At 51.6% G+C, this 22,848-nt stretch overlaps 1 protein-coding gene across 3 annotated transcripts; it reads right to left on the bottom strand.

Annotated features, from left to right (window-relative positions):
- Positions 1–713: 713 nt before the first annotated feature.
- Ttll1 (TTL family tubulin polyglutamylase complex subunit L1) lies at positions 714–22,637 on the bottom strand. 3 transcript variants are annotated; one of them, XM_055627036.1, is made up of 12 exons: positions 22,575–22,637; positions 21,488–21,586; positions 18,464–18,511; positions 17,429–17,545; positions 13,814–14,022; positions 12,116–12,296; positions 8,915–9,049; positions 8,461–8,569; positions 6,456–6,599; positions 4,384–4,470; positions 3,498–3,661; positions 714–1,203 (listed from the first exon to the last, which is right to left on the bottom strand). In XM_055627036.1, the coding sequence occupies exons 4-12, from the start codon at positions 17,539–17,541 to the stop codon at positions 1,074–1,076; spliced, it is 1,272 nt and encodes a 423-aa protein (XP_055483011.1). In that variant the 5' UTR covers positions 17,542–17,545; positions 18,464–18,511; positions 21,488–21,586; positions 22,575–22,637; the 3' UTR covers positions 714–1,073. The 3 variants fall into 3 exon arrangements, with proteins under 3 accessions (XP_055483011.1, XP_055483012.1, XP_055483013.1); XM_055627037.1 differs by lacking the exon at positions 18,464–18,511; XM_055627038.1 differs by lacking the exons at positions 21,488–21,586; positions 22,575–22,637 and adding an exon at positions 20,889–20,940.
- Between the last annotated feature and the right edge of the window lie 211 nt (positions 22,638–22,848).

Raw genomic sequence — 22,848 nt, 5'->3', positions numbered from 1 at the left:
TTTTTTTCACGGTAGCACGGCTCCATGAAACATGTGATGTTTGTTTAGCCTTTTTTTAAGTGCAAAGTTTAATGAATGTGAACAACTTTTAAGAAGCTCCATCATGGTGCCCGCCTTTAATTCCAGCCCACTCAGGCAGAGGCAGGCAGTCTCTGAGTTTGAGGCTAGCCTGGTCTACAGAGTTCCAGGAGGGCCAAGAATAAACCGAGAAACCCTGTGAAGAGGAAGAAGAAGAGGAGGCAGAGAAGGAAGAGGAGGGGAGGGAGAAGTGGAGGGGGACAAGAAAAGAAGAGGAAGAGGAAGGGGAAGAAGAGGAAGAGAGAGGAGGAAGAAGAGGAAGAGAGAGGAGGAAGAAGAAAAAGAAGGGAAGAAGGGAAAGAATAAGAGGGGGAAAGAAAAAGGAAGGGGAGGAAGAAGAGGAAAAGAAGAAGAAGAAGAAGAAGAAGAAGAAGAAGAAGAAGAAGAAGAAGAAGAAGAAGAAGAAGAAGAAAAAGAAGAAAAAGAAAAAGAAAAAGAAGAAGAAAAGAGGAAGCAGCATTATTATGAGGGGGCCAGAGAGATGGCTCACATTTACAAAGCACATGTTGCTCTTGCATAGGATCGTAGTTTGGTTCCCCAAATCCACTTTAGAGAGCTATCTGATGCCCTCTACTGGTTTCCTTGAGTGCTCTACACACACGCATGCACACACAAATAAACAATAAAGTCAGATGTGGTAGTGTACGCCTTTAATCCCTCCACTTGGGAGTCAGAGGCAGGTAGATCTCTGAGAGTTCCAGGCCAGCCTGGTCTACATAGCGAGTTCCAGACCAGCCAGGGCTGCCTATCTCAAAAAATAAAAATACTAAAACAAATCTTTTTAAAAAAAGGAAGTCATATCTCACACTGAAGCTGTCATTTTTATGCGTGTATGTGAGCCCCGATGACCTGGACTCCTCTACCTTGCAGAGTTTCTTTGTTTACAGGACTCAGGAAAGCACTCTAGAAAAAGGAAGTTCCAAAAAGGGTGATGAGCAGGGTCTGGATGGAGCGGCTGTGGGAACGGTCCGAGCTGAGGTCCTTCTCACGGCCGATCACTTCCAGGTTGCAAGGACATTCCTCCCGGAGTCCCTCGAGCGGCCTCCTCTGGCCCCCACTGGCTGGCCTGGGCGGTTTCTGAGGTCTCGGTCGACCCCCTCACCCTGGGCCAGCTCCTCATCATACCTGAAACACATCACAAGGAGGTCTTGCTCAGGGGCGGCCATGACAGAGGGGCCACTGGGCTACTTCGGAACAAACAGGTCCCTGGAAAGAGCTACCTAGCTCCTGATTCTCGGCACCCCCTTTCCTCTCCAGCCCACAAGCCCGCAAGGGGGTCCCCCGAACACTGCAAAGGGCCACAGAGCCTGTGCGAAAAATCCAGTGACACTGCCACTGTGGACAGTCTGCCCATCCTAGACTGATGCCATTTCAGCAGGCCTCCAGAGGAGAGCATGAGGATGCCGGCCACGGTGGGCCGGACTCCTGCCTGCAAGCACGTCACACACCATTTCGGGGAGGACCTAATTCCATTTCACACAGGGAACCTGATACCAGCCGACTGCCAGAAAGGGCCGGGTCAGGCTAAGACTCCTCCATCATGATGCCACTGCTCTGCTACTGTCCTCCTATAGCCTGACTTCCTACTGGTGACTGTATCTCAGCCCTGCGTGCCGAGGAACAGCCTGGACCTCACATCTGAAGAACCCGATGTAGACCCGTCGCCCATCAGCCGGGCGCCTTCCCTGTGGTTCCTGAGAATGCTGAGACCCAGGAGAGACTCCTCAAGGGAGACTGTGTCTCCTCACCATGGCTTCCTACCACCCTCGGGCTCCAGATTCGGATGTGCAGAGGTTAATGCTGGGCCTCCTGGTTGCCTAATCCAAAGCTTTACCCTGCAGCTGAGCTGTGAAAAGAGCACTTTTGGGCATTTAAACTTTTTTGAACTGAAGCTTATTTATTTGTTGGGGAGGAGTTTATCTATTATATGGAGGTCAAAGAGCAGCAAGTTGCAGGTCTCTCCTGCCATGTGGGTCTCCTGAGGACAGAACTTACGTGGCAGTCACCTTTACATGCTGAGCCATCTTGATGGCCCTTAAATTTATTTTATTACATTGATTGATTGATTGATTGATTGATTGATTGATTGAGGGCAGGTATGGGCCAGGGTATAGATCCAGGTCAGAGGCAGTTTATGGAAGTCAGGCCAGCTACCATGTAGGTTCCAGGGATCAAATTTCAGTTTTCAAACTTGGCAGGGAGTGCCTTTACCTGCTGAGCCATCTTGCCAGCCCTTCTGGTAGCCCTGGCTGTCTTGAAACTTGCTGTGTAGACCAGGCTGGCCTCAAATTCACAGAGTTCCGCCAATTCTGCCGCTCAAGTGCTGGGATTAAAGGCATTCGCCATTATGTCTGGCTTCTTTCTGTTCATTTTAAAGTGTTTTCTAGCCAGGCATGATGGTGCACAGCTTTAATCCCAGTGCTCAGGTGGCAGAGGCAGGCGGATCTCTGAGCCCGAGGACAGCCTGGTCCACAGAGCGAGTCCCAGGACAGCGGGGACTGGGACTGTTTGGTTTGCTGTTTGGTTTGCTGCTGTTTTGCCCGAGGACCCTGAGTTATATGCAGAGGTTTGCGCTAAGCGGGTCCCATGGTGCTCTGCTCTCTGCAGAAGCAGGCTTTTCTTCTCTTTCAGAGCTTCTGGTCCAGAGCCAGACTCTGCGGGTGGTGTGGGGTCTGCACTAGGCCCTCCTCTGATGGATGACGGCTCTCTGAATGGTGCCCAGGGAGTGCCAGAGCTAACATGCCGGCAGTTTTGCTCTCGGCCGAGGCTGTGCTCTGCACTGGCGTGGGACTTTCACGATGCATCACCGTCTGGACACACCTCAGCATTAACCTCACGTGAGCGCGTAGCCAGTCCCTCTAGTGGAAGGAGGCTGCGCAGAGATCCCCCTCCAGGCCTCAGAGCTCCTGCTAGGGAGCAACTCTGGCCCTGCCAGGCTCCAGGAGTCATTCATGTGCTATCCCGCTCTGACCTGTGCTGTGTCCGTGTCACGGACCGAGGGGGGAGTGACGAGGCTGCCTCTTATGCCAAACTTTTTAAGAGCCATCTTAGCCTCCCACGGCATTAGCAGACGACACTCTGGTCAACCACTGTCTACCCAGTTGGAGCTAGGGTACCTGTGCACTCTGTGCACACTGCTCCTGGCACCTCAGCGGACCGCACTGACGACAAGCACAGGGCTCAGACCCCGCCTAGCACCTGGCACGTGATGCTTCGTAAGTATCGACTACACCGAACAGACCCAAACCACTTTTCTGTCTCCTCAACAGCTGTCCCTCCCAGCATCAACCAACAGACACGCTGCCCAAGAAGAGCAAGCCACGACACCACCCCCTCCACCTCCCCCAAATATCCGAAGGGCGCCTCATCACAGCTCAGTCTAGAACACAGGACCTCCAAGGAGCCACAGGCAGACTTACAGGATTTCGTAGTTGCCAAGCACTTCCTTGGGGGGGGACTTGTTCCATTTGCAGTCCGGGATCTCGCCGTTGGGGACCGCAATGTTGAGGGTGTCGTTGATCAGGTTGTACTTGAGGATTCGATCATTGGCGGTGCTGGAGGTCAGGGACGGGGACGCATTAACCTGCAAGAAGAAGAACACGGGGCCTGCGCTGTGACGTTCGCCCCTGTGGGCTTCGAGGTGCAGGAGCCAGGGTGGGCCATGTGCTCAAGGGGCCGGTTGTCGGTTAACACGGGCCTCGCACACCTGCCGAGCACCTCACACGGGAAGCTGTCACAGTTCGCTGTCAGTCTGACAGAACCCTAGATCTGTCGGGTGGCGAAGCGCTCAGACCAGGTTAGCCTGTGGGCATGACTTAGGAGGCCCTTTTTGTGGCTCTGCTCCCACTGCGTGGGTCCTGGAAATCAAACTCAGGCTGTCAGGCTTGGTGGGCAGCGAGTGCCCTAGTACCCACTGAGCCATCTTGTTGGCCCCGTGAAGCAGTTTCTTCGTGGAGGAGAGCACGGCCCCGGGGTGGGCCTGGGCTGTGGAAGAAAGGTAGCTCAGCAAGCCAGCCAGCACTGATGCTTCATGGCCCCTGCTGCAGTCCCTGCCTTGGCTTCCCTGTGTGGTAACGGGCTGGGCCCTGTAAGCCAGGCAAAACCGTTCCCCCCAAGGCTGAGTGCTTTTAATTTTTTAAAAATTTATTAATTTATGCCTTTGAATGCTCTATTGGCATGTGTGCCTGTGGGACAGAAGAGGACATCAGATTCCACTGTGGATGGTTGGGGGCCACCATGTGGTCGTTGGGAACTGAACCTCATTCCTGTCTTCCATGGCCAAGGCGGCGGGGGCCGCTGAGTTACCTCGATCAGCCAGGGCTTCAGCTTGTCGTCGATGATGATGTCGTAGCCGTAGCATTCAAAGCAGTGCTTGTCGTTATTCATCACTGGCTGCGGAGTGACCAGCAGGTTAGAGACCGCATCCTCAGAGAGACCCTCCCACGCTGCTGACCCCGTCTCACACACACACACACACACACACACACACACACACATACACACACACACCAGCAGGCTGCCTCCTATCCTTCCCAGCCCTGTGAAACCAGGTGCAAACCAGATCATAACCCAGTGAGAAAAGCAGGCCTATTTTCTTTCATTTCTGGATTTCCCTCATAATTTCCAATTCACCCAAACACGCTTTCCTTGTGTGCTGGGCAAGTGAGGGGTGTTGGAGAGATGGCTCAGCTGTTAAGAGCACTTCCTGCCCTTCCAAGGGACCCTAGTTCAGCTCCCAAAACCCACGTCAGCCAGCTCCCAACCATCTGTATCTCCAGCTTCGGGGATCCAGGGCTTCCGGCCTCTGTGGACACCTGCACATACCCACAGGCAGAGACAAACACCTACGCTCAATTAACACAAACAAAACAACCTGCCTACTTAAAAGGCTTGGGGACCACCACCCAGTGATAGGGTCCAAGAATGGTACCCGATGGCAGCAGGCTGCCCTGAGGAGCCGAGGGCCAGGACAGAGGCCCATCTGTGAGGCAACTGTGTGACAGCTCTTCTCAGGGAGGAAGGCCGATGTGACCTGGGAAGCTTGCGTCTGTTTCTCACAAACTCCATGGTGATGTGTCACCATCCCATGTCCCCAGGTCCTGTGTCCTCAGGTCCCGCACAAGTGGGTGGGTCTGTCAGGGGCCAGCTCACTAGCTGTAGTTGTGGCCTACTAGTGTAGGCCAGCAGGCTAGCCTACACTGCCCTCAGAGGCTGAGCTGAGGAACTCTGGGGTCCTGTGGGTGACCTCAGAGCAGGCTGGTTGCCTTCCCGTTCCCGCTGACAGAGGGGATGGGAGACAAGGAGACCGGCTTTGGGTCAGGAGCCTTTTCCTTAGCTATGGGGTCAGAGTCCCCGTGATCTTTCGAGTTGTATGGGGGAGCAAAGACAGCCCAGACACATCATCTGTAGAGTCCTGGAAAGAGGGGGCAGCACACCAATGCTCATTCCTTCCTATCGCTCAAAAACAGAAGCGCACCTGCCTAAAAGCTGCAAACCACCGAGCAAATCCAAGATGAATTTAAGAACAAAGAAGGAGGCTAGTTTCAACCATAAATACCCATGAAACAGTAACATTAAGCTGCCTGAAGAGAAAGCTGCTGCGAATCCCGCCCCCCAGACTATCATCTCATGCCAAAGTACCCACCAAGAAGGGCTGATGGGGGAAACACAGAGGCAGGGGGGTCTCTGTGAGCTCCAGACCACCCTGGTCTACAGAGCGGACTCCAGGCTAGCCTGGTCCACACAACACTCTCTACGCCAGCCTGGTCTAATAGAAGATGCCCCCAGGCCAGCTATGATGACACAATGAGACCACGTCTCAAAAAAAGGAAGAAAGGAATGAAAAAAGATGATGTCCCCACAGAATTAACTAAGCAGGGCTCATGGAGCTCCCAAAGCCTGTAGCAGCAATCATGGAGCCTGCACGGGGCTGCACCAGGTCCTTTGCATATGTGCTATGGCCGTTAGCTTGGCCTGGGACTCCTAACAGTGGGAGCCAGGTGTCTCTGACTCTTTCGCATGCTCTTGGGACCCTTTTCCTCCTTCTGGGTTGCCTCATCCAGCCCTGATAGGAAGGTTTGTGCTTAGTCTCACGGCATCTTGTTAGGCCATGTTTGCTTGCTCTCCCTGGGAGGCCTGCTCTTTTTCTGAAGAGAAACAGAGAGGCAGTGGATGGGCTGGGGGTGGGGAGGCTGGGAGGAGTGGAGGGACGGGAAACTGCAGCCGGGACACACACATGTGTGTGTGTGTGTGTGTGTATGAAAGAGAGAGAGAGAGAGAGAGAGAGGGATGATAGAACAGAAGCACCGTTTGGCTAGCCCAGGGCCTCCCACTAGGCTTCGAGGGCCCACCTGCCCCGCCCCCTGCCTGTCACTCACCGCCACGGCCTTGAGAGACTGTACGATGATCCAGTGGATTTCGTCAAACAGCTTGGTGGTCACCTCTCGGCCTCGGGTGCTCTCCAGGTAGAGCCGCAGGTTGTTGACAGTCCACTTGCCGCCATGGATGTGGTTGTAGTCTTCCTGGGGGGTGGGGTTAGGGGGAGGGCAAGAGGCCTTCAGGGTACAGTCTGGAGGAGCCACTTGCCCTCAAGCGCCTCCTGGGTCCGAACAGGTACGCAGCAGCAAGGCAGAGGGGAAACCCTGTCCAGGGTGGTCTGTGCCGTCTACTCCACACACTGCTAGAGGTTCAACCCCTACTGGTGTCATAAGTGACTGTTTATACTCAGTGGCCACCTCCCCAGAAGCTGCTCTAGGTGAATGCTTTTGTCACAGTGTTTCATCACAGCAATGGTAACCCTAACTAGGATAAATGTGTGTGCCGGGGGGCTGAGGCAGGAGGACAGCCTGGGCTGCTTAGCAAGATTCAGTCTCAAAAAGTGAAATAAACAGGGCCAGGCATGGTAGTAACTCCTTTAATCCCAGCACTCTGGAGGCAGAGGCAGGCAGATCTCTATGATTTCCAGGCCAGCCTGGTCTACAGAGCAAATTCCAATGAAAGACTTTATCTCAAAAACAAAAAAACAATAAAAACATTAAAATGTCTACATCTGTAATGTATAATTTTAAAAACAATTGAGGGATATAGTATTTCCAGCAAGACATCATCTTGCCCAGATGTAGACGTGAAAAGCAAGCATGTCTCTTGGTTTTCAGGCGCCTCAGAATATCTCATCCCAGCAGTCTGCAAGTGTCGCAGGCCTCAGGCTCAGCTGCCTCTCGCTTCTCTGCCTGCTAAAGCCTGTTTCTCACAGGCATTGCCTGATAGTCCTCCCACCCAGCATGCAGCACAGAGGTTCTTGGGCTTCTGGGACAGCCAGTCCTTGGCCACACCAACTCCTCTCGCCAGGAGAAGGCACAGCTTTGCAGTGTTCAGAGTAACGTCTGTTCTCTTTCTAGTTCTAGCGAGGGGCGGTGGGATTATTTCACACAAGGTTCAAGATGCAGTTTCAGAAAAGGAAGTGCTTTGCCACTCAAAAGCGCTTCATGAGGCAACACACACACACACACACACCACACACTGTGATGTTCAATGGGTTAGACGAACCGAATACAATTTCCACCTACAGTATTTTCAACTTAAGACATGTTTGGGGCTGGAAAAATGGCTCAGCAGTTAAGAGTACTTGCTGCTCTCTGGAGGACCCAAGTTTTGGGTCCCAACACCCATGTTGGGTGGCTCACCATCACCTGTGACATGAGTCCCAGTGAATCTGGTACCCAATTCTGGCCTCTGTGGGCAGCTATACACACATGGCTTATGCTCATACATACACATTAAAAATAATAGTAGTAATAATAATAGACAGGTTTAAACTGGGCCTGTTGGTGCCAGTCTATAATCTAGCTACTCAGATATCCAGGCACTGGGAATCACAAGTTCAAGGCCTGGCTGGGCTACAGCGTGAGTTCAGGGCCAGCCTGAGTAACTTAGTGAGATATCATCTCAAAATAAAAGCAAGAAGAGGCTAGGAGGCTGGGTCAGTGGTAGAGGGCTTACCCAACAGACACCAGTGCACACCAGGCCCTTAAGGCCAATTTCAGCAAAACTAACAGGGAGAAACAGGCTTATGAGGACATTGAACATCTCAGGTTAAAGGCCCCTTCTTTTACTAATGGAGAAATCAAGCCGACACTCCCACGATCACAGCAGCAAAAAGGTGGGGCTTGAACCGACACCCCTGTTTCTCTAAGCACCCCCACCCCTCTACCTACACCCCTATGCAAACATTCAGGTAATGAGCCCGGGGATAACCACGCCTGCTACTCTAGGACCCTTCAGAGACTGGGTGATGAACCGCTCTCCCAGAACTAGCCTGGTCCCGTCTTGTGAGTATCCCACAAAGCCAGGCTAGCCCCTGGAGCGTGAGGGGGAGACACTCACCCCGTGCTTCTGGATGGCTACGTTGGTAAGGTGGACGAACATGTTGTCCAGCTCGCTGGTGCTCGGCGTGTACTTCACTGTGCAGAAGCGGCAGAACCCAAGCTTGTACCTGGGGGGGAACCCACACCGGGTTGAGGGAGAGGAGAGAGAGAACACACCGCCCATTCGACAGAAGACTGGCTGTGAGCTTCCGTCGCTTTGGGTTTCACTGTGTAGCCCAGGCTGTCCTCACAACTCATGACTTTTCCATCTCTACCTCCCGAGTGCTGGGTAATACACACCACATTCCCACTTATTTCCGATGTCCAAACGGGCGGGGCTTAAGGTGGCTTCTAGGCCAACTGCTCTTGAACAAGAGCCACCCGCCTGATAGCCAACCCCGAGCCAGGCCTGGTGCCTCCCGCGTACCCCACGTCACCGAGTGATTGATAACGCTGTGAGGTGAGCCTCTTACATGTAGCAGCGGAGGGGTCGGTACGTGGATACCAGGACATACAGACGCAGGTCAAACTTCCTCCCGCCAATGAGCAGCGGGTTGTTGATGTAGAGTGAGATCACGTAGGCTTCTTTTGTGGACTGGGACACAAACCTACAGGCATTGTAAAAGATGGGAGATTAAAGGCACAACTTGCAAACGAAAGGAGCCTCGACTGGCTGGCCCTGGAGATGGCTGGCTTCCTTTTTTTTTTTTTTAATCAGTTAACTTATTTAATGTGTATGGGTGTTTTGTCTGTATGTGTGTCTGGGCACTGCATGCAGGAACTGGAGTTGCAGACAGTTGTGAGCTACCACGAGTTGTTGGTATAATGTTCTTTTAAAATGTATATGCCTTACCCTTGTTAATTCAAATGCTGATTTCCCCACCCCCAACTCTCTGGTTTCAATCTGGATATTGCATTGTGATACTCTTGTGTAAACAGGACACAAATAAAGCAACTAGATACAATGTTGTGCAATGGGCGGAGCCAGAGGACAGGAAAGAGGGGAGGAGCTAGAGAACAGGAAGGGGCGAGAAGGAGGAGGAGCTCCAGGAGAGAGCACTAGGAGAGCAGAGCGGGAGGAGAGAGCTTGGAGGACTTAAAGCATGAACCAGACCTAAGATTTCACAAAAAGCAAGTAAAATGTGGGAAATCTAAATGTTAGGAAACTGAGGGCTTGGAGGTTTAGGAGGGAGTAAATATTGCCCAGCATTGTGTTCTAGGTTAACTAAAAACCCAGTCTCTGTGTGGTGATTTGGTTTTATAGCCGCTGAGGATTAACAGCAGCATTACCAGAAGTTAAAAAAATAGTAAATATTATTAACAGCCTACAACAACGTGTCTGGGAAGCAAACCTGGGTCCTCTGGAACAGCAGCCAGTGTTCTTAACAGTGGAGCCACCTCTTTAGCTTTAATTGCCAAATTCGCATAACCTACAATCATCTGGGATGAGTCTTAATGAGGCCCTCTCTTTATGAGGTTGGCCTGCGTGCGTGTCTGTGGGGAACGTTTTTTTTTTTTTTTCTGTGCGCCGCGCACTCGGTCCCCATAGGGGTCAGAAGAGGTAGGAGATGCCCTGGAACTTATTACACAGTTGTTCTGGGGATGGAGCCCAGGTCCTCTGCGAGAAGAGCAAGTGCTCTTAACCATGGAGTCATCTCTCCAGCCCCCTGTGTGTGTGGGGGGCAATCTTAATTAATTATGTGGAAAGACAGCCTACTGTGAGCGGCACCATTCCCTAGACCAGGGATCCTGAACTGTGAATAAAAAAATAAGCTATTGAGCGCACATAAGCAAGACAGCATGTATGTACTAATCTCTCTCCACTCGAGGCTGTGGATGTAAACAGATGTTTCAAGTCCCCGCCCTGCTGACTTTCCTGTGATGGAATGTGAGAGCTAAAAATCAACCCTTCCTCCCTCCAGCTTCGTTCTGTCAGTGTGCCCCGGCGACAGAAATCAGACAGGGACATCACTGAAGCTAGAAATCTGCACACAGCTTGGTGTGGTGATACACTCTGTGGCACCCACCCAAAGGAGCTGAGTATCATCCCACATGAAACCCTGCAGAGCAACGCCTGAAGCAGCACCAGGCACGGCTGCCAGGACACGCCAGCAATTGAGGTGGCTGTCGGTAGGTGAATGGGAAAACTGTCAGACAACAGAACTATTTATTCAGTAACAGAGAAAAATTTGTGAACAAGCCAGATGATGCCATGTATGCCAAGTACTTAGGTAGAGACCCTTAAAAACACAGCTTGTTGAACGCCTTCAATCCCAGCACTTAGGGAGGCAGAGGAAGGTAGATCTCGGAGTTTGAGGCCAGCCTGGTCTACAGAGCAAGTTCCAGGACAGCCAGGGCTACACTGAGAAACCCTGTCTTGAAAAACCAAGAATAAACAAACAAACAACAACAAAAAACCCAAAACACCACACACACAGAGCTAAGTGGCAGAAGCCTACCTAAAAAGGCCCCACACTGTGTGATTCTAGCCAGATGACATTCTGAATAAGGGAAAACTAGACAGGTGGTAAAGAGACCAGCCATCGCCAGAGCATGGGCTGGGAGGAGTGGGAGGCGAACGGAGGACACTGAGCCTCCATGAATCTGCTCTGTATGACCCTGAGGGGTGGAAACATCACCACACACTGTCTAGAGTCACAGAATGACCAAAGCAAGAGCGAGCCCTGACACAGATGATAAGCCGTGTAAGTGTATGCGTATGTGCGAGTGTGTGTGCACACACAGAGATAATAAATGTAATTAAGAAATAGAAACAGAAGAATGTAATTGGTGGGCTGGAGAGATGGCTCAGAGGTTAAGAGCACTGGCTGCTCTTCCAGAGGTTCTGAGTTCAATTCCCAGCAACCACATGGTAGTTCACAACCATCTATAATGAGATCTGATGCCCTCTGCTGGTGTGCAGGTGTACATGCAGATAGAGCACTCATCTACATAAAATCAATCTTAAATAAACAAGAATGTAATTGGGCACAAGCTCCCTGCCTCTCTCAAGGTGGGACTAGAGGTGACAAAGGGACCATGGAGGATATCTCAGCTAGAAGCCATGGCAAGAGTGGCAGGACAGCCCCTAGGAACCCGCCCAAGGAGGATCCTGGGGCAAAGTGTATGCAGATTGAAACATTCTGCGCAGGAAGGGTCCTCTGTCACTCTGACCACACTAAGTCCTTGCTCCAGGAACTGCCAAGCAGCTAAGGACCCTTCAACAGCAGAAGGTTCACAGGGGTGAACTAGACCCCACCTCCAACCAACTTGCTGCCAGCTCAGGTGTCCCAGCAGGACATTCCTACTCTCCCTCAGCCTTTAGCCTGGTGATCTGCCATTAGTGTCCCCAGCTCCATTAGACGCAGGATCGGGGGTCCTCAGCTCTGAAGCATGTGCCCCCTTGCCACACCTGTGCCTGCCTTAACCAGCTTGGAACCAAATGGCCTGCAAAGCCACTGCCCAGGACCTGTGTCACGTCCCCCCGAGGCTTACCATGGGGAGTTCTCTGGTTAATTACATGTCTTCAGCCACAAGAGCCCTGCTAGGGTACCACATGGCAAGCACACAGATGGAAAGGCAGACAAGGGCTGCCTAGCCCGTGACCAAGGCTACGGGACGGCAGGATGTAGCTAACCGGAACCCTGCATGCAGTCTGGGGTGTCTCCACTCACGAGGACGTCTTGCTGTCTCGGGACCACTTCTTGATCTGTGAGAGCTTGTTGATGAGGAAGATGCCCTTCCCCTGGGCTTTGCCGCATGGTTTCATGATCCAGGTGCTAGACGGGCTCTTCCGGAACTCCTCCACAAACAGGTTGTAGTCAGCGGGGAGCATGTAGGTGACCGGGACGAAGTCTGAAGTAAAGAGACCCATTGCCGTAAGTGGCTGCCCACCCGGGGCCAGGGGTAGGAAAACGTCACCATGGTTCTGGGCTCCTCAGGACGCTGTCACCACAACCCTAAGTGGCAAGACTGCCACTTGTCCCGTTCCTGTGTATATTAAGAAGGGACCCTGTTGAGCTGTGTGAGCAGAACTTTACAGGCAGACATCACTGAAACCCCAAGTGAGCTGTCTGCTAGGTGGCAGCTGTCGTTCCCATTCAGCAGATGGGGAAACTGAGGCCAGAGAAGCTGATGATATAATTCTGCCCAGGGCCTGGAGAGATGGCTCAGTAATCAAGAACACCTGGCTGTTCTTGACAAGGACAGGGGTTCTATTCGCAGGACCCACCTGGTGGCTCACAACCATCTGTGACTCCAGTTCCAGGTGATCCAATGCCCTCTTCTGGTCGCCATGGGTACTGCACACAGGTAGTATGCAGATAAAACACCCATATATGTAAATATATATTATATATGCACATATTATAGTAATAAAATATTGTTATTAAAATGATAATAATAATAAATGAAATCTCAAGTGTTTTACATTCTGTCCTGGCATGGGATCCTAAACTGTCAAGCAGCCCGGCTTTAATCCCTAGGTAAACTAGTGACATACACCATTCCTTGAGTGTGGCTCAAGAGGTGACACTAACCACACTGGTGTCCACACTAGTTTTGTCTCTCAGCAACTCCACAGTCCCAGATACTCAGAGTTCAAACCCAGCTCAGCCCTGCCCACCCACCTGGAGACACCAGAGGTTAAACAGATGCCCACAGAACCTGCTCCAACCAATTCATCTGGCAAACCTAGCCACCTCAGTGCCTCGAGTTCCTGAAATGATTAACCTAGGGTCATGCATGATTTTTGCCAGCTTGACACAGACCTAGACATGTCTGGGAAGAGGAAATCTCAAGAAAATGCCTCCATCAGGCTGGCCTGTGTGGAAGTCTGTAGAGCATTTTCTCGACTGAGGATTGATGTGGGAGAACCCAGCCCGCATGAATGTCATTCCTGGACCATAGAAGAAAGCAGGCTAAAAGCCAGGTGGTGGTGGTGCATGCCTTTAATCCTAGCACTTGGGGGGGCAGAGGCAGGAGGACCTTTGTGCGTTTGAGGCCATCCTGGTCTACAGAGCAAGTTCCAAGACAGCCAGGGCTACACAGAGAAACCCTGTCTCAAAAAACCAAAAAGAAAGACAGAGAGAGACAGACAGACAGACAGACAGAAAGAGGAAGGCAGGCTGAGCAAACAGTGATAGCAAGCGAGCCAGGAAGTGGTGCTCTTCCACAGCCTCTGCTTCAGCTCCGGCCTTGACATCGTGTCCTGACTTCCCTCAGGGATGGAGTGTCACCCAAGAATGGTAAGCTGAAACATACCCTGTCCTCCCTATGATGCTCTCGGTCATGATTTCTGTCACAGAAACAGAAACGCTCACTGGGACACTGAGGTGACTTAGGACCCGGGTACAGGCGGGGAAGGCACCAACCCAGATAGATGTATTTCCCGTTCTCGTCCTTCTCTGCCAGGGGGCTTCCCTCCTTCTCCAGTTCCTTCCTGTATCTTTTAATGTTCTTCACCATCAGGTCCTTGCGGGTCAGTTCATAGTGGTTGGGGAAGTGGTTGACAATCTGGTCATCCGAGAGCCGGTACCCAGTCTCCACGCTGAACACATTGCGAATGGTCTGCACACTCATCCTGAAACAGAGACGTGGAAGGGACGGGTGTGAGTGTGTGTGCGTTCGGAGCCGGGTCTGTGTGCACCTGTCCACAGCCCCGCCAGTCTCCAGAGAGCCTTGGTGACTGGTGTACTCTGTGGCCGAATGGTATGTGACCTCAGGGATGATGGGCTGTGACTGGGCTGAATGACAGGGAGGGGTGGCTTTGTCCCTGTGCCTTGACACAGGCATCAGACACCAAGTAAAGCCCATTTGTGCCCATAGGTTGGCGCCAGGCTCACGGATATATATGCCTGGAGGTCCAAAGAGGCACAGGACCCCCTGAAACTGGAGTTTCAGGTGCTTGTGAGCCACCATGTGGGTGCTGGGAATCAACCCAGGTCCTCCGGAAGGGCTCTTAATCACCGGGCCATTGCTCCAGTACCCAGTCAGGCTGATTTTTAACACAGCTGACAGATAAGGTGGGACATACCCTTTCAGAAGCAAACGTCAAGATATTAATTTGTACCCAAATTCAAGCATCTAAACACCAAGATCAATCTGGCAACCTGAGGCCCCAAGTCGACATATCTTATTGTTGGGCTCTTAAGGGCTCAAGAGGAGAGTCATATGGATTCACTCTTTTGTTTTGTTTGTTTGTTTGTTTTTGGAGATAGGGGTTCTCTGCATAGCCCTGGCTGTCTGGTACCGGCTTTGTAGACCAGGCTGGCCTCAAACTCAGATATCCACCTGCCTCTGCCTCCAGAGTATTGGGATTAAAGGTGTGTGCCGCCACCACCTGGCTGGGATTCGTCCTTATTCTATCATTTTTCACACTGTTGGGGATTGAACCCCAGATACTGCACGTCCCACTGAGCTCTTTGCCCAGCCTAGAAATGGCTGCTCTCTGATCCTCTAACGAAGCCACTGTCCCCATCAACCTCAGGGACGATGTGTGAAGGAAGGCGGGTTGGCTCGCACCTAGGAGGGAACCTCTGAATGGCAAATCAGGGCAGCTTGCCACAGGCTTTCGTCTGTGGACTCCGTCCTCCTCAATGCTGCCCCGCCCCACACAGCAAGCCGAAAGAGCTGCCCACAGTACCCATGACGACTGGCACAGAGCGCCTCTTCAAATGTCCCGTCATAGGAAAGGCTAGCCACAAGGAGCCGTCAAAACCCAAGGCTCGGCTGTCACGGCTGACAGCACAGGGATTGGCCCCCAACTCACTCCCCACGGTTTTCCTTCAGAGGAAATGTCGTTATAAGAAATTTCCAGATAGGGTTTCCCTTTGCCCAGAATATTTCCATCTAACATTCTCTAGCAGTTAAGGGCTCCTTTTTATTTGCTTTACTTAAAAAAAAAAAAAAAAAATTAAGTGTATTTTATTTGTATATTTGTGCCTATGTGGGCACTCATGTGAAAATTATGAGGACCTGAGTTTAGATCCTCCATCGTCCACATAAAAAGCCAGGTGAGAGCCGGGTGTGGTGGCACACGCCTGTGATCCCAGCACTCAGGGAGGCAGAGGTAGGCGGATCTCTGTGAGTTCAAGGCCAGCCTGGTCTTCAAAGTGAGTCCAGGACAGCCAAGGCTACACAGAGAAATCCCGTCTCAGAAAGAAGGCACAGACGTAGGTCCCTGGAGTGCTGAATAATTCAGTCTGGCAAAATCAGCGAGCTCCCATTTCAATCAGAGAGAGTCTGTATCAAAAACTAAGGTGGAGGGTGACAGGGACAGACGCCAGACACTGATCTCTGGCCTCTACATACCCTAACACAGACCCATGGAAACCTGAACACAGATATGCACGAATATACACACACGTATGCCGGGCAAGATGGCATATGCCTTTAATTCCAGCAGCTATACAGTGAGACCCTGTCTTTAAAAAAAAAAAAAGTTCTGAAGCCTGTGGTAGCACGCACTTGTGCTCACAGCTATCTGGAGGTTGAGGTAGAAATGAATGAACCCAGAATCTGAAGTACTGAGATCCCTAACCCCTTCCTCTAAAAAGGTAAAATAAAAAGAGCTCTAAAACATTCCTTACCTGAACAAGGAAGGCATTCAGTGCCCTCACTGGCACTGTAGTTCTAATGAACGACCTCAATGGGTACCCAACAGGGACAGACAGCCCAGCTTCAAGTCACTGTTCAGTTCAGCCCTCTTCTTCAGAACTCAGTGGGAGAAGCGCTTACTTGAATATCTAACTTTTCTGTTTCCATAACAAAACACCATTGAAAGACCCCTGCCTCACCCTAAGTTAAACATAGCTAACGCCATTTTGTGGGACACCACTGTTTTGTAAAACTCTAAAGGCTAAATAAAAAACTAAAAAATTACTAAGAAACCCAGCTGTGTCATCCACTTGGGATATCTGCGGTCAGGCTGCCCCAGTCAAACTAAAAACAGTTTGTATTAATCACCCTCATGGATATCTGTGAGACTGTTCCAGTTAAGATAAGGGTCCTAAGGAAAACAACAGATGGCGGGCCACGTCAGGGGGTCATCATGACTGTTTCGACCACCCAGTTCCTGGAATCTTGGTGTCCCTGCCAAACTTTGACACAAACCGTGGTCTCATGTAAACGTACCAATCAGCCCCCTGTAACCATGCTTCTCGCTTCTGTACCCACGCTTCTGCTCTAAAACCCTATAAAAACCCCAGCTTCCCACCTAGGGGGCGCGCAAAGTTATCCGAATGACCTTGCTGCCCCGGGTACCCGGGTACCCGTGTATCAAAATAAAAGCCTCTTGCTGTTTGCATCCGAATGGCCTCGTTGTTCCTTGGGAGGGGGTCTCTCAGACAAAAGATACCCAGCCGGGGAATCTTTCAACCATGACCGGGGCAACTTATAAAACAAGGCATTTAACTGAGGGGTCACGGCCCCAGAGGGTTAGAGCCCGTGACCATCATGGTGGAGAGCCCTCCAATAGGCAGGCAGGCAGGCAGGCAGGCAAGGAGCAGTAGCAGAGAGAGCTCACATCCCTATCCACAATCAGGAGACAGAGAGGAAGAGAGACAGGGACAGCGAGGGCGAGCTGACTGGACTCTGGGTTTCGCCACACCAGTCAAGGAGGAAAAAGCACAGATGCAGACAGTTGGGCAAGAAAAACAAAGACCCAGCAGACACACGTGGGAGCAAGGCCTAAATGAAGCAGCTCAAAGTTTAGGCCAAGCCCAGCACCCTGGTCCTGCGGGGTGAAGCCGCAGGTGACAGTCTGGAGGAAGCTCCCAGGCACAAGCTTTTTTACAACAGCCTGGCCTCTGAGACGCTGACCGGCCACCAGTCCCTGGCCCGGCCAGCCCTTCGAGAAGCTCCTTAGTTAACTGGTTCCAGGCACTGGGCTCAGCTGATTTACACAGAAACACAAAAGGCAGAGATGGCTGAACGGGATCAACTGACTATATATTTGGAAAACACAAAACCCGGCTTTTTACTCTTACCAGTAGAAATTCCAGTCTTCATTTTCTGTCACTTGGACCCATCCTCTCTTCTCGAAGTTGTTGATTAGTACCGACTTCTCGATGTCAGTCACCCACTTCACCCTTCCGGCCATGATCCTGAAGGAGACCCAAGTCACTACACTCGGAAACTTCACCAGCAATCACCTTCCCCCCTAAAACCAAGCGGATCCCCAAAGTAGACATACACAGCCCCCTCTACCCAAGGGACTGCTGGTAATATCTAGAGACATCCCAGTCACCGTCCATGAGAAAGAAGGAGATCCTTAGGACTTCTAGTGTGACAGGGACAATGGTCAATACCCCACATCCATTCCTCCATAACCCCCAGCCCCTATGTCAACCAGGGCTAAAAGGGGTTAATTAGACAGTCACCCACAAACATCCAGTGGCACCAGGGAGTCAGGCTCCACAGGAGAGGTATGAAGGGGCTACGAGGGCAGGAGGGGCGCTGTTCAGAGCAGATGGGAAAGGCTATTCTGAGATGTGGACCCCTGAGCTGACCTCTGATGGAGTAGCTTCCATATGCTGGCCTGGGCATCGACCTCAGTCCTACACTGCTTACCTGCTTGCCTCTCCTTTAGCTTTCTCTCTCTTTTTTTTTTTTTTTTTTTTGATAGGGTCTCTCTGTGTAGCCCTGGCTGCCCTAGAACTCACTCTGTAGACCAGGCTAGCCTCTAGCTCAGAGATCCGCCTGCCTCTGCCTCCCAAGTGCTGGGATTAAAGGCGGGGGCGGTCACCACCCAGCTACTTCTCATTCCAATCATGCTCTTAAAAAGAAAAAAAAAAAAAAACTTGTGAGATTTTTATTTATTTTTCTTTTATATGGGCATGGCCACTCACAGAACGCCTGGCACCTATAGATGTGACATATACCCTCGTCCTCATCCTGCTGGGCGGGAAGCGAGCCTGGGGCTTGGGAGGCCAGGGCTTCAGGCCCGCCACCCAGTGCTGTTTCCAGACATCATACACACACATTCCCCGTCCTCCGGCCGCCATGGCAGTGTTAGCACTTACCATAGGTCCTTCTGTCGTTCCTGGAGTGCCCAGACTCTCTCAGTGTCACTGACAAAAACACAAGCGACACGGAGCTGATAAGTGACACGTTTATGGAGCAAAAGTTGACCAGCCAGAGATACCAGGGGATGGCATCTTGTTTAACAACATGCACAGAACAGGCTCTTAAACAATAAAGGTTTTGGAGTAGCCAGCCATGGCGGGTCACAGATCATCCTAACAGGTAGAGGGCAGAGGCAGGAAAACCCCACACAAGCTAAAAGTTAGCCTGATCTATATGTGAGGTCCAGGCCAGCCAAGGCTGCCTTGTCTCAAAACAAAATACAGCCAGGCGCTTTCAATCCCAGCACTCGGGAGGCAAAGACATGTGGATCACTATGAGTTTGAGGCTGGCCTGGTCTACACAGTGTCAGAGGGGCCTACACAGTGAAACCCTATCTCGAAACAAACAAACAAACAAGACCAAAGAACCTCTAAGGTCATGGTGCATACACATGCCCGTATGTTCATAGAATCTGTGCATCATGAGAGCTTAAGTAAGACAAAGCCATCAGAGGTGACCAGCCACAACCAGCCACGTCTACTGGGCGATTACAGAAGATAAAACAGCACCCACCTGCCCCAGGTGACTGGGGACAGTCTTCGCAAGAGGGGGAACAAGGTTTCCCATGGCCACCCCCAGCCCAGCTTTTAATCTCCTGCTGGGCAATGACAGTCCCTTGGCCCAGCAGAGAGCTGACTGCAATGGTCCACTCCCAGAAATGGTGACACACACATAGGGCAAGGCGCCTTAAGAAAACAGTGACAGTGAGATGGCTCAGCAGTTAGGAGCACTGGCTGCTCTTCCAGAGGTCCTGAGTTCAATTCCCAGCAACCACATGGAGACTCATGACCAGCTATAAAGGGATTTGATGCCCTCTTCTGGTTTACAGATGTACATGCAGACAGAACAAAAATACATTAAAAATATATATAAACAAACAAACAAAACAACACTGTGACAAAGCTCAGCTGTGATCCTGGAGGGGACAAATCAGGTGTCAGCTGTGTCCCAGAAAAACGCCCCTCCCCCAAGCCCATAAAGGGCTCTACATAGGCCCCATAGCTCTGCTGGACGAACACAGCAGGCCTGATGGCCATCCCAGGCTACCCAGCTGGTTCTTAGACACATATATTGAGTGAAGCCACCAGCCACCAACCCTCCAGCATCTGGGCCATGGTACCCATGATAAGACCAGCAGTCTACTGATGACCTGCAAGGCCAGCCCGGCCCTGTCTCCCATTACCCCTTACTCCTCCCTCTCTCCAGCTCCCACCTTCCTTCATCTCATGTCCGCTAAACTGAATGTCTGGAGCCTGTGTTCTCCCCACAGATCTGGCCCCTTCTCCAATGCCCGCTCCCGAGAGTAAACTTTTCCTGACCGCCCAGCTTCAATCTTCCTGACAGTGCCGTAGTCACTTTACAGCGGTCCCCCTACCGTCCACAGAGGACGCCCTCCAAGCCCCTGGTTGACACCTGGAACTCTGGTGAGCACCGAACCCCACATGAAGTGTGTTTCTTCCCATCCAGGCACCTGTGACAAGCTTGTATATCTCCACCTAAAGGAAGCACTTTCCAAGCAACACTCTGGGGCCTGCTACTATGAGGAAAAGCACTGTGATAGATCACTAATGTGGATACAGAGGCTGACTACTGAAATAGGAGCTTATGGACAGTGGCTAAAAATACTGTTTCAGTCAGGACACGGCATTACAGTATAATACTTTTTAACAGTAACCACAGTGACAACCATTTGCTCAGAAACTCAATAACCATGTATTTCTTGGGGGTGGAGAGATGCCTCAGTGGTTAAGAACACTGGCAGGTCTTGCAGAAGACCCAGATGGGGTTCCCAGGACCCACGCTGCCGCTCAAAACCGTCTGTCACCCCGTATCAGAGAATCTACACCCTCTTCTGTCCTCCACAGGCACACTGTACGAAAGACACGTGTAAGCAAGAACCCCCAGTAATTGTAAAAGAACTAACTGTTTATTTCTGGAACCTTCTGAACTGAAGTCCTGGAAGGTGAAACCACGGATACGGGAGTTACTCTATTTTCTCTACGGCATGCACGCCATACACTGGTTTAGTCTGGCTCGTACTCATGGTGTGGTCCAGGGGCCATGGATCAGCAGCCCAGCACTACATGGTCTGGTCAGGAAAATGGCCTTCGGAGGCTGGAGTGAGGCTGGATGGTAGAGTACTTGCCTGGCATGCAGCAGACCCCGGGATTCCTCCCCAGCCCAGGGAAGGGGGAGGCCAAGGAGGGAAGGAGAGGCAGAAAGAGGACCCAGGGGGCTGTGAGATGATTCTCACACACGCTCAAATGGGAAACCTACTCGTCTACACAGACAAATCGGCACGGGACTATCACCATGCCATACCTCCAGCTGAATCCCCAGTCCCAGGACAGTGTCCAGCAACAGTCGATACTTAGCAAGTGCCTGATGAATTGTGCCAGGTGCGGTGGCACTCGCCTTTAATCCCAGCGCTTGCGGAGGCAGAGGCAGGTGGATCTCTATAAGTTCAAGGCCAGCCTGGTCTACATATCGAGTGGGCTGGGAGGATTGGTTAAGCAGGTTAAACTGGTGCAAGCCTGGCGACCTGAGCTTCATTCCTGGAAGGCACATGAAGGTGAATAATAAATAAATGATAAATAATAAAAGAAATAAACAGAGTCAGGGATGGTGGCTTACACTATCCCAGTGCTTGGGAGGTAGAGTCAGGAGGATCAGAAGTTTAAGATCATCCTTGGCTACGTAGGGATTTCAAGGCTAACCTGGGCTACATGAGGCCCTGTCTCATAAAACCAAAAAGTAAATTCCCTCTGTAGAGGGCCAAATAAGTGCTACTCCAGCCAATCAGTGAAGGAGAGGAAGTCCAGCCCTACAGGGCTGAGAGATCAGCAACAACTGCCCATAAAGACTTGACTAGGAACATACAGAATGTGACTAGGGGAAAATCCCCAGCTCAGAACACTTACCTGTTGGAGTATGCCTACAAACTCAGGACAGACACAGGCGCCAAAGAGCTTCACCACCTGCTGTGATCACAGCCCTAGACAGGACTCAAGACTGCCTTCCTAGAAACAGCCAACAGAAATTATCAGTCTCGTCACCGTTCTACACCCAGTCTCAGAAAACAAGGGCCCTCTCTGCTTTCCACAATTTGACATTTTTACAAATCAATGTCAGTGAAGTCCCAATGACACCAAGATTCCCAGTATAATATTTTTTTTTCCCAAAAAGCTTTCAATGAATGAATGAGAGAGAGAGAAAAAAAAAACTATCTCTAAGAAAACAAGAGCTCAGGGGCTGGAGAGCGGTGCAGCTGTCAGAGCAGATACTGCTCTTGAAGAGAACCTAAGTTTGGTTCCTGGCATTCTTGCCACATGGCATGACAGCCTCCTCTAACACCAGCTCCAGGGACTCCCACACACCCTTTTCTGGCCTCCACTGGCACCTGCACTCACGTGCACACACCGGCACGGACACACATACATATACACATGAGTAAAAATTAAATAATAAACAATACTGCACAGCCATGCCCTGCATCCGTCTCCACACCACTGTTGGCTGCCAGTGCCGAGGTCTACCAATGTCTCTATCTCTTGAGAGAAGAGCAGTGCTGTCGCATGCCAGCACTGGAATATGCTCTTTAGAGGTCTCCCGAACAAAGCCTGCTTTACCAACTCCCAACTCGGCTTACAGCGCTATGCTTCCAGCCGAGGACGCGGTCCCTGCAACTCCCCACCACCACGACCTCCCCTGCGCGCTCCAAACAGGACCACAACTCCCAGACCCCTCTCCTAACAAAGATGGCATCACCTCAGCTCGGTGCAGACTTGCTGAGGAGCGAGTGGAGCCGCCCTGAGTTCCCCTCATAGGTGTGGCGACCAGACCCACCCCGCAACAGATGCCACCGCAGACAATACAGGCTGCGGATGCACTGAAAGCCGAGGGGCCCGAGAGCCTGGAGCAGCCCGTAAGAAGGATAAGATGCATTTACGCCAATCGGCCGGCACAAGGCAAGTCTCAGGAGAGGGAAGGACGCTGAGTTGCACAGACCTTGACTAGGAAGCAGGAGCTAAACCGCCCGCATCCTCCACCGTCGCGCCCGCCCGCGCCTGCGCAAGCTCCACGCGAGCCCACGCCCACGACGCATGGGACCCCGCCCCGTCTCTCTACTGCAACCAGTCAGACCCGCGCCCGCCCCACTTCCGGAGAGGTGTCCTAGCAACAGAGGACGCGACCACTGACTGCCGGACTGCTTCCGGATCTGGCTTTTCCTGCAAGGTGTTTGAGAAGATTAGGGACTAAGAACCGCTGGGCAGCTTGTCCC

This window comes from Psammomys obesus, unplaced genomic scaffold (genome assembly GCF_907164565.1).
Source record: "Psammomys obesus unplaced genomic scaffold, mPsaObe1.curated_primary_1811, whole genome shotgun sequence".
In the NCBI taxonomy this organism is placed as follows: domain Eukaryota; kingdom Metazoa; phylum Chordata; class Mammalia; order Rodentia; family Muridae; genus Psammomys; species Psammomys obesus.
The sequence above is the reverse complement of the archived record's forward strand: the minus strand, read 5'-3'. Positions and strand labels throughout refer to the sequence as shown.

Bases quoted from the DNA above. Each gene is read 5' to 3' on its own strand.
- Ttll1 (XM_055627036.1), bottom strand. From the start codon at position 17,541: ATGGCCGGAAGGGTGAAGTGGGTGACTGACATCGAGAAGTCGGTACTA. The intron at 12,297-13,813 runs GTTGGTGCCTTC...TCTTTACTTCAG, and splicing joins CGGGAAATACATCTATCTGG to ACTTCGTCCCGGTCACCTAC. The intron at 6,600-8,460 runs GTGAGTGTCTCC...CCCACCCCCCAG, and splicing joins TAGCCATCCAGAAGCACGGG to GAAGACTACAACCACATCCA.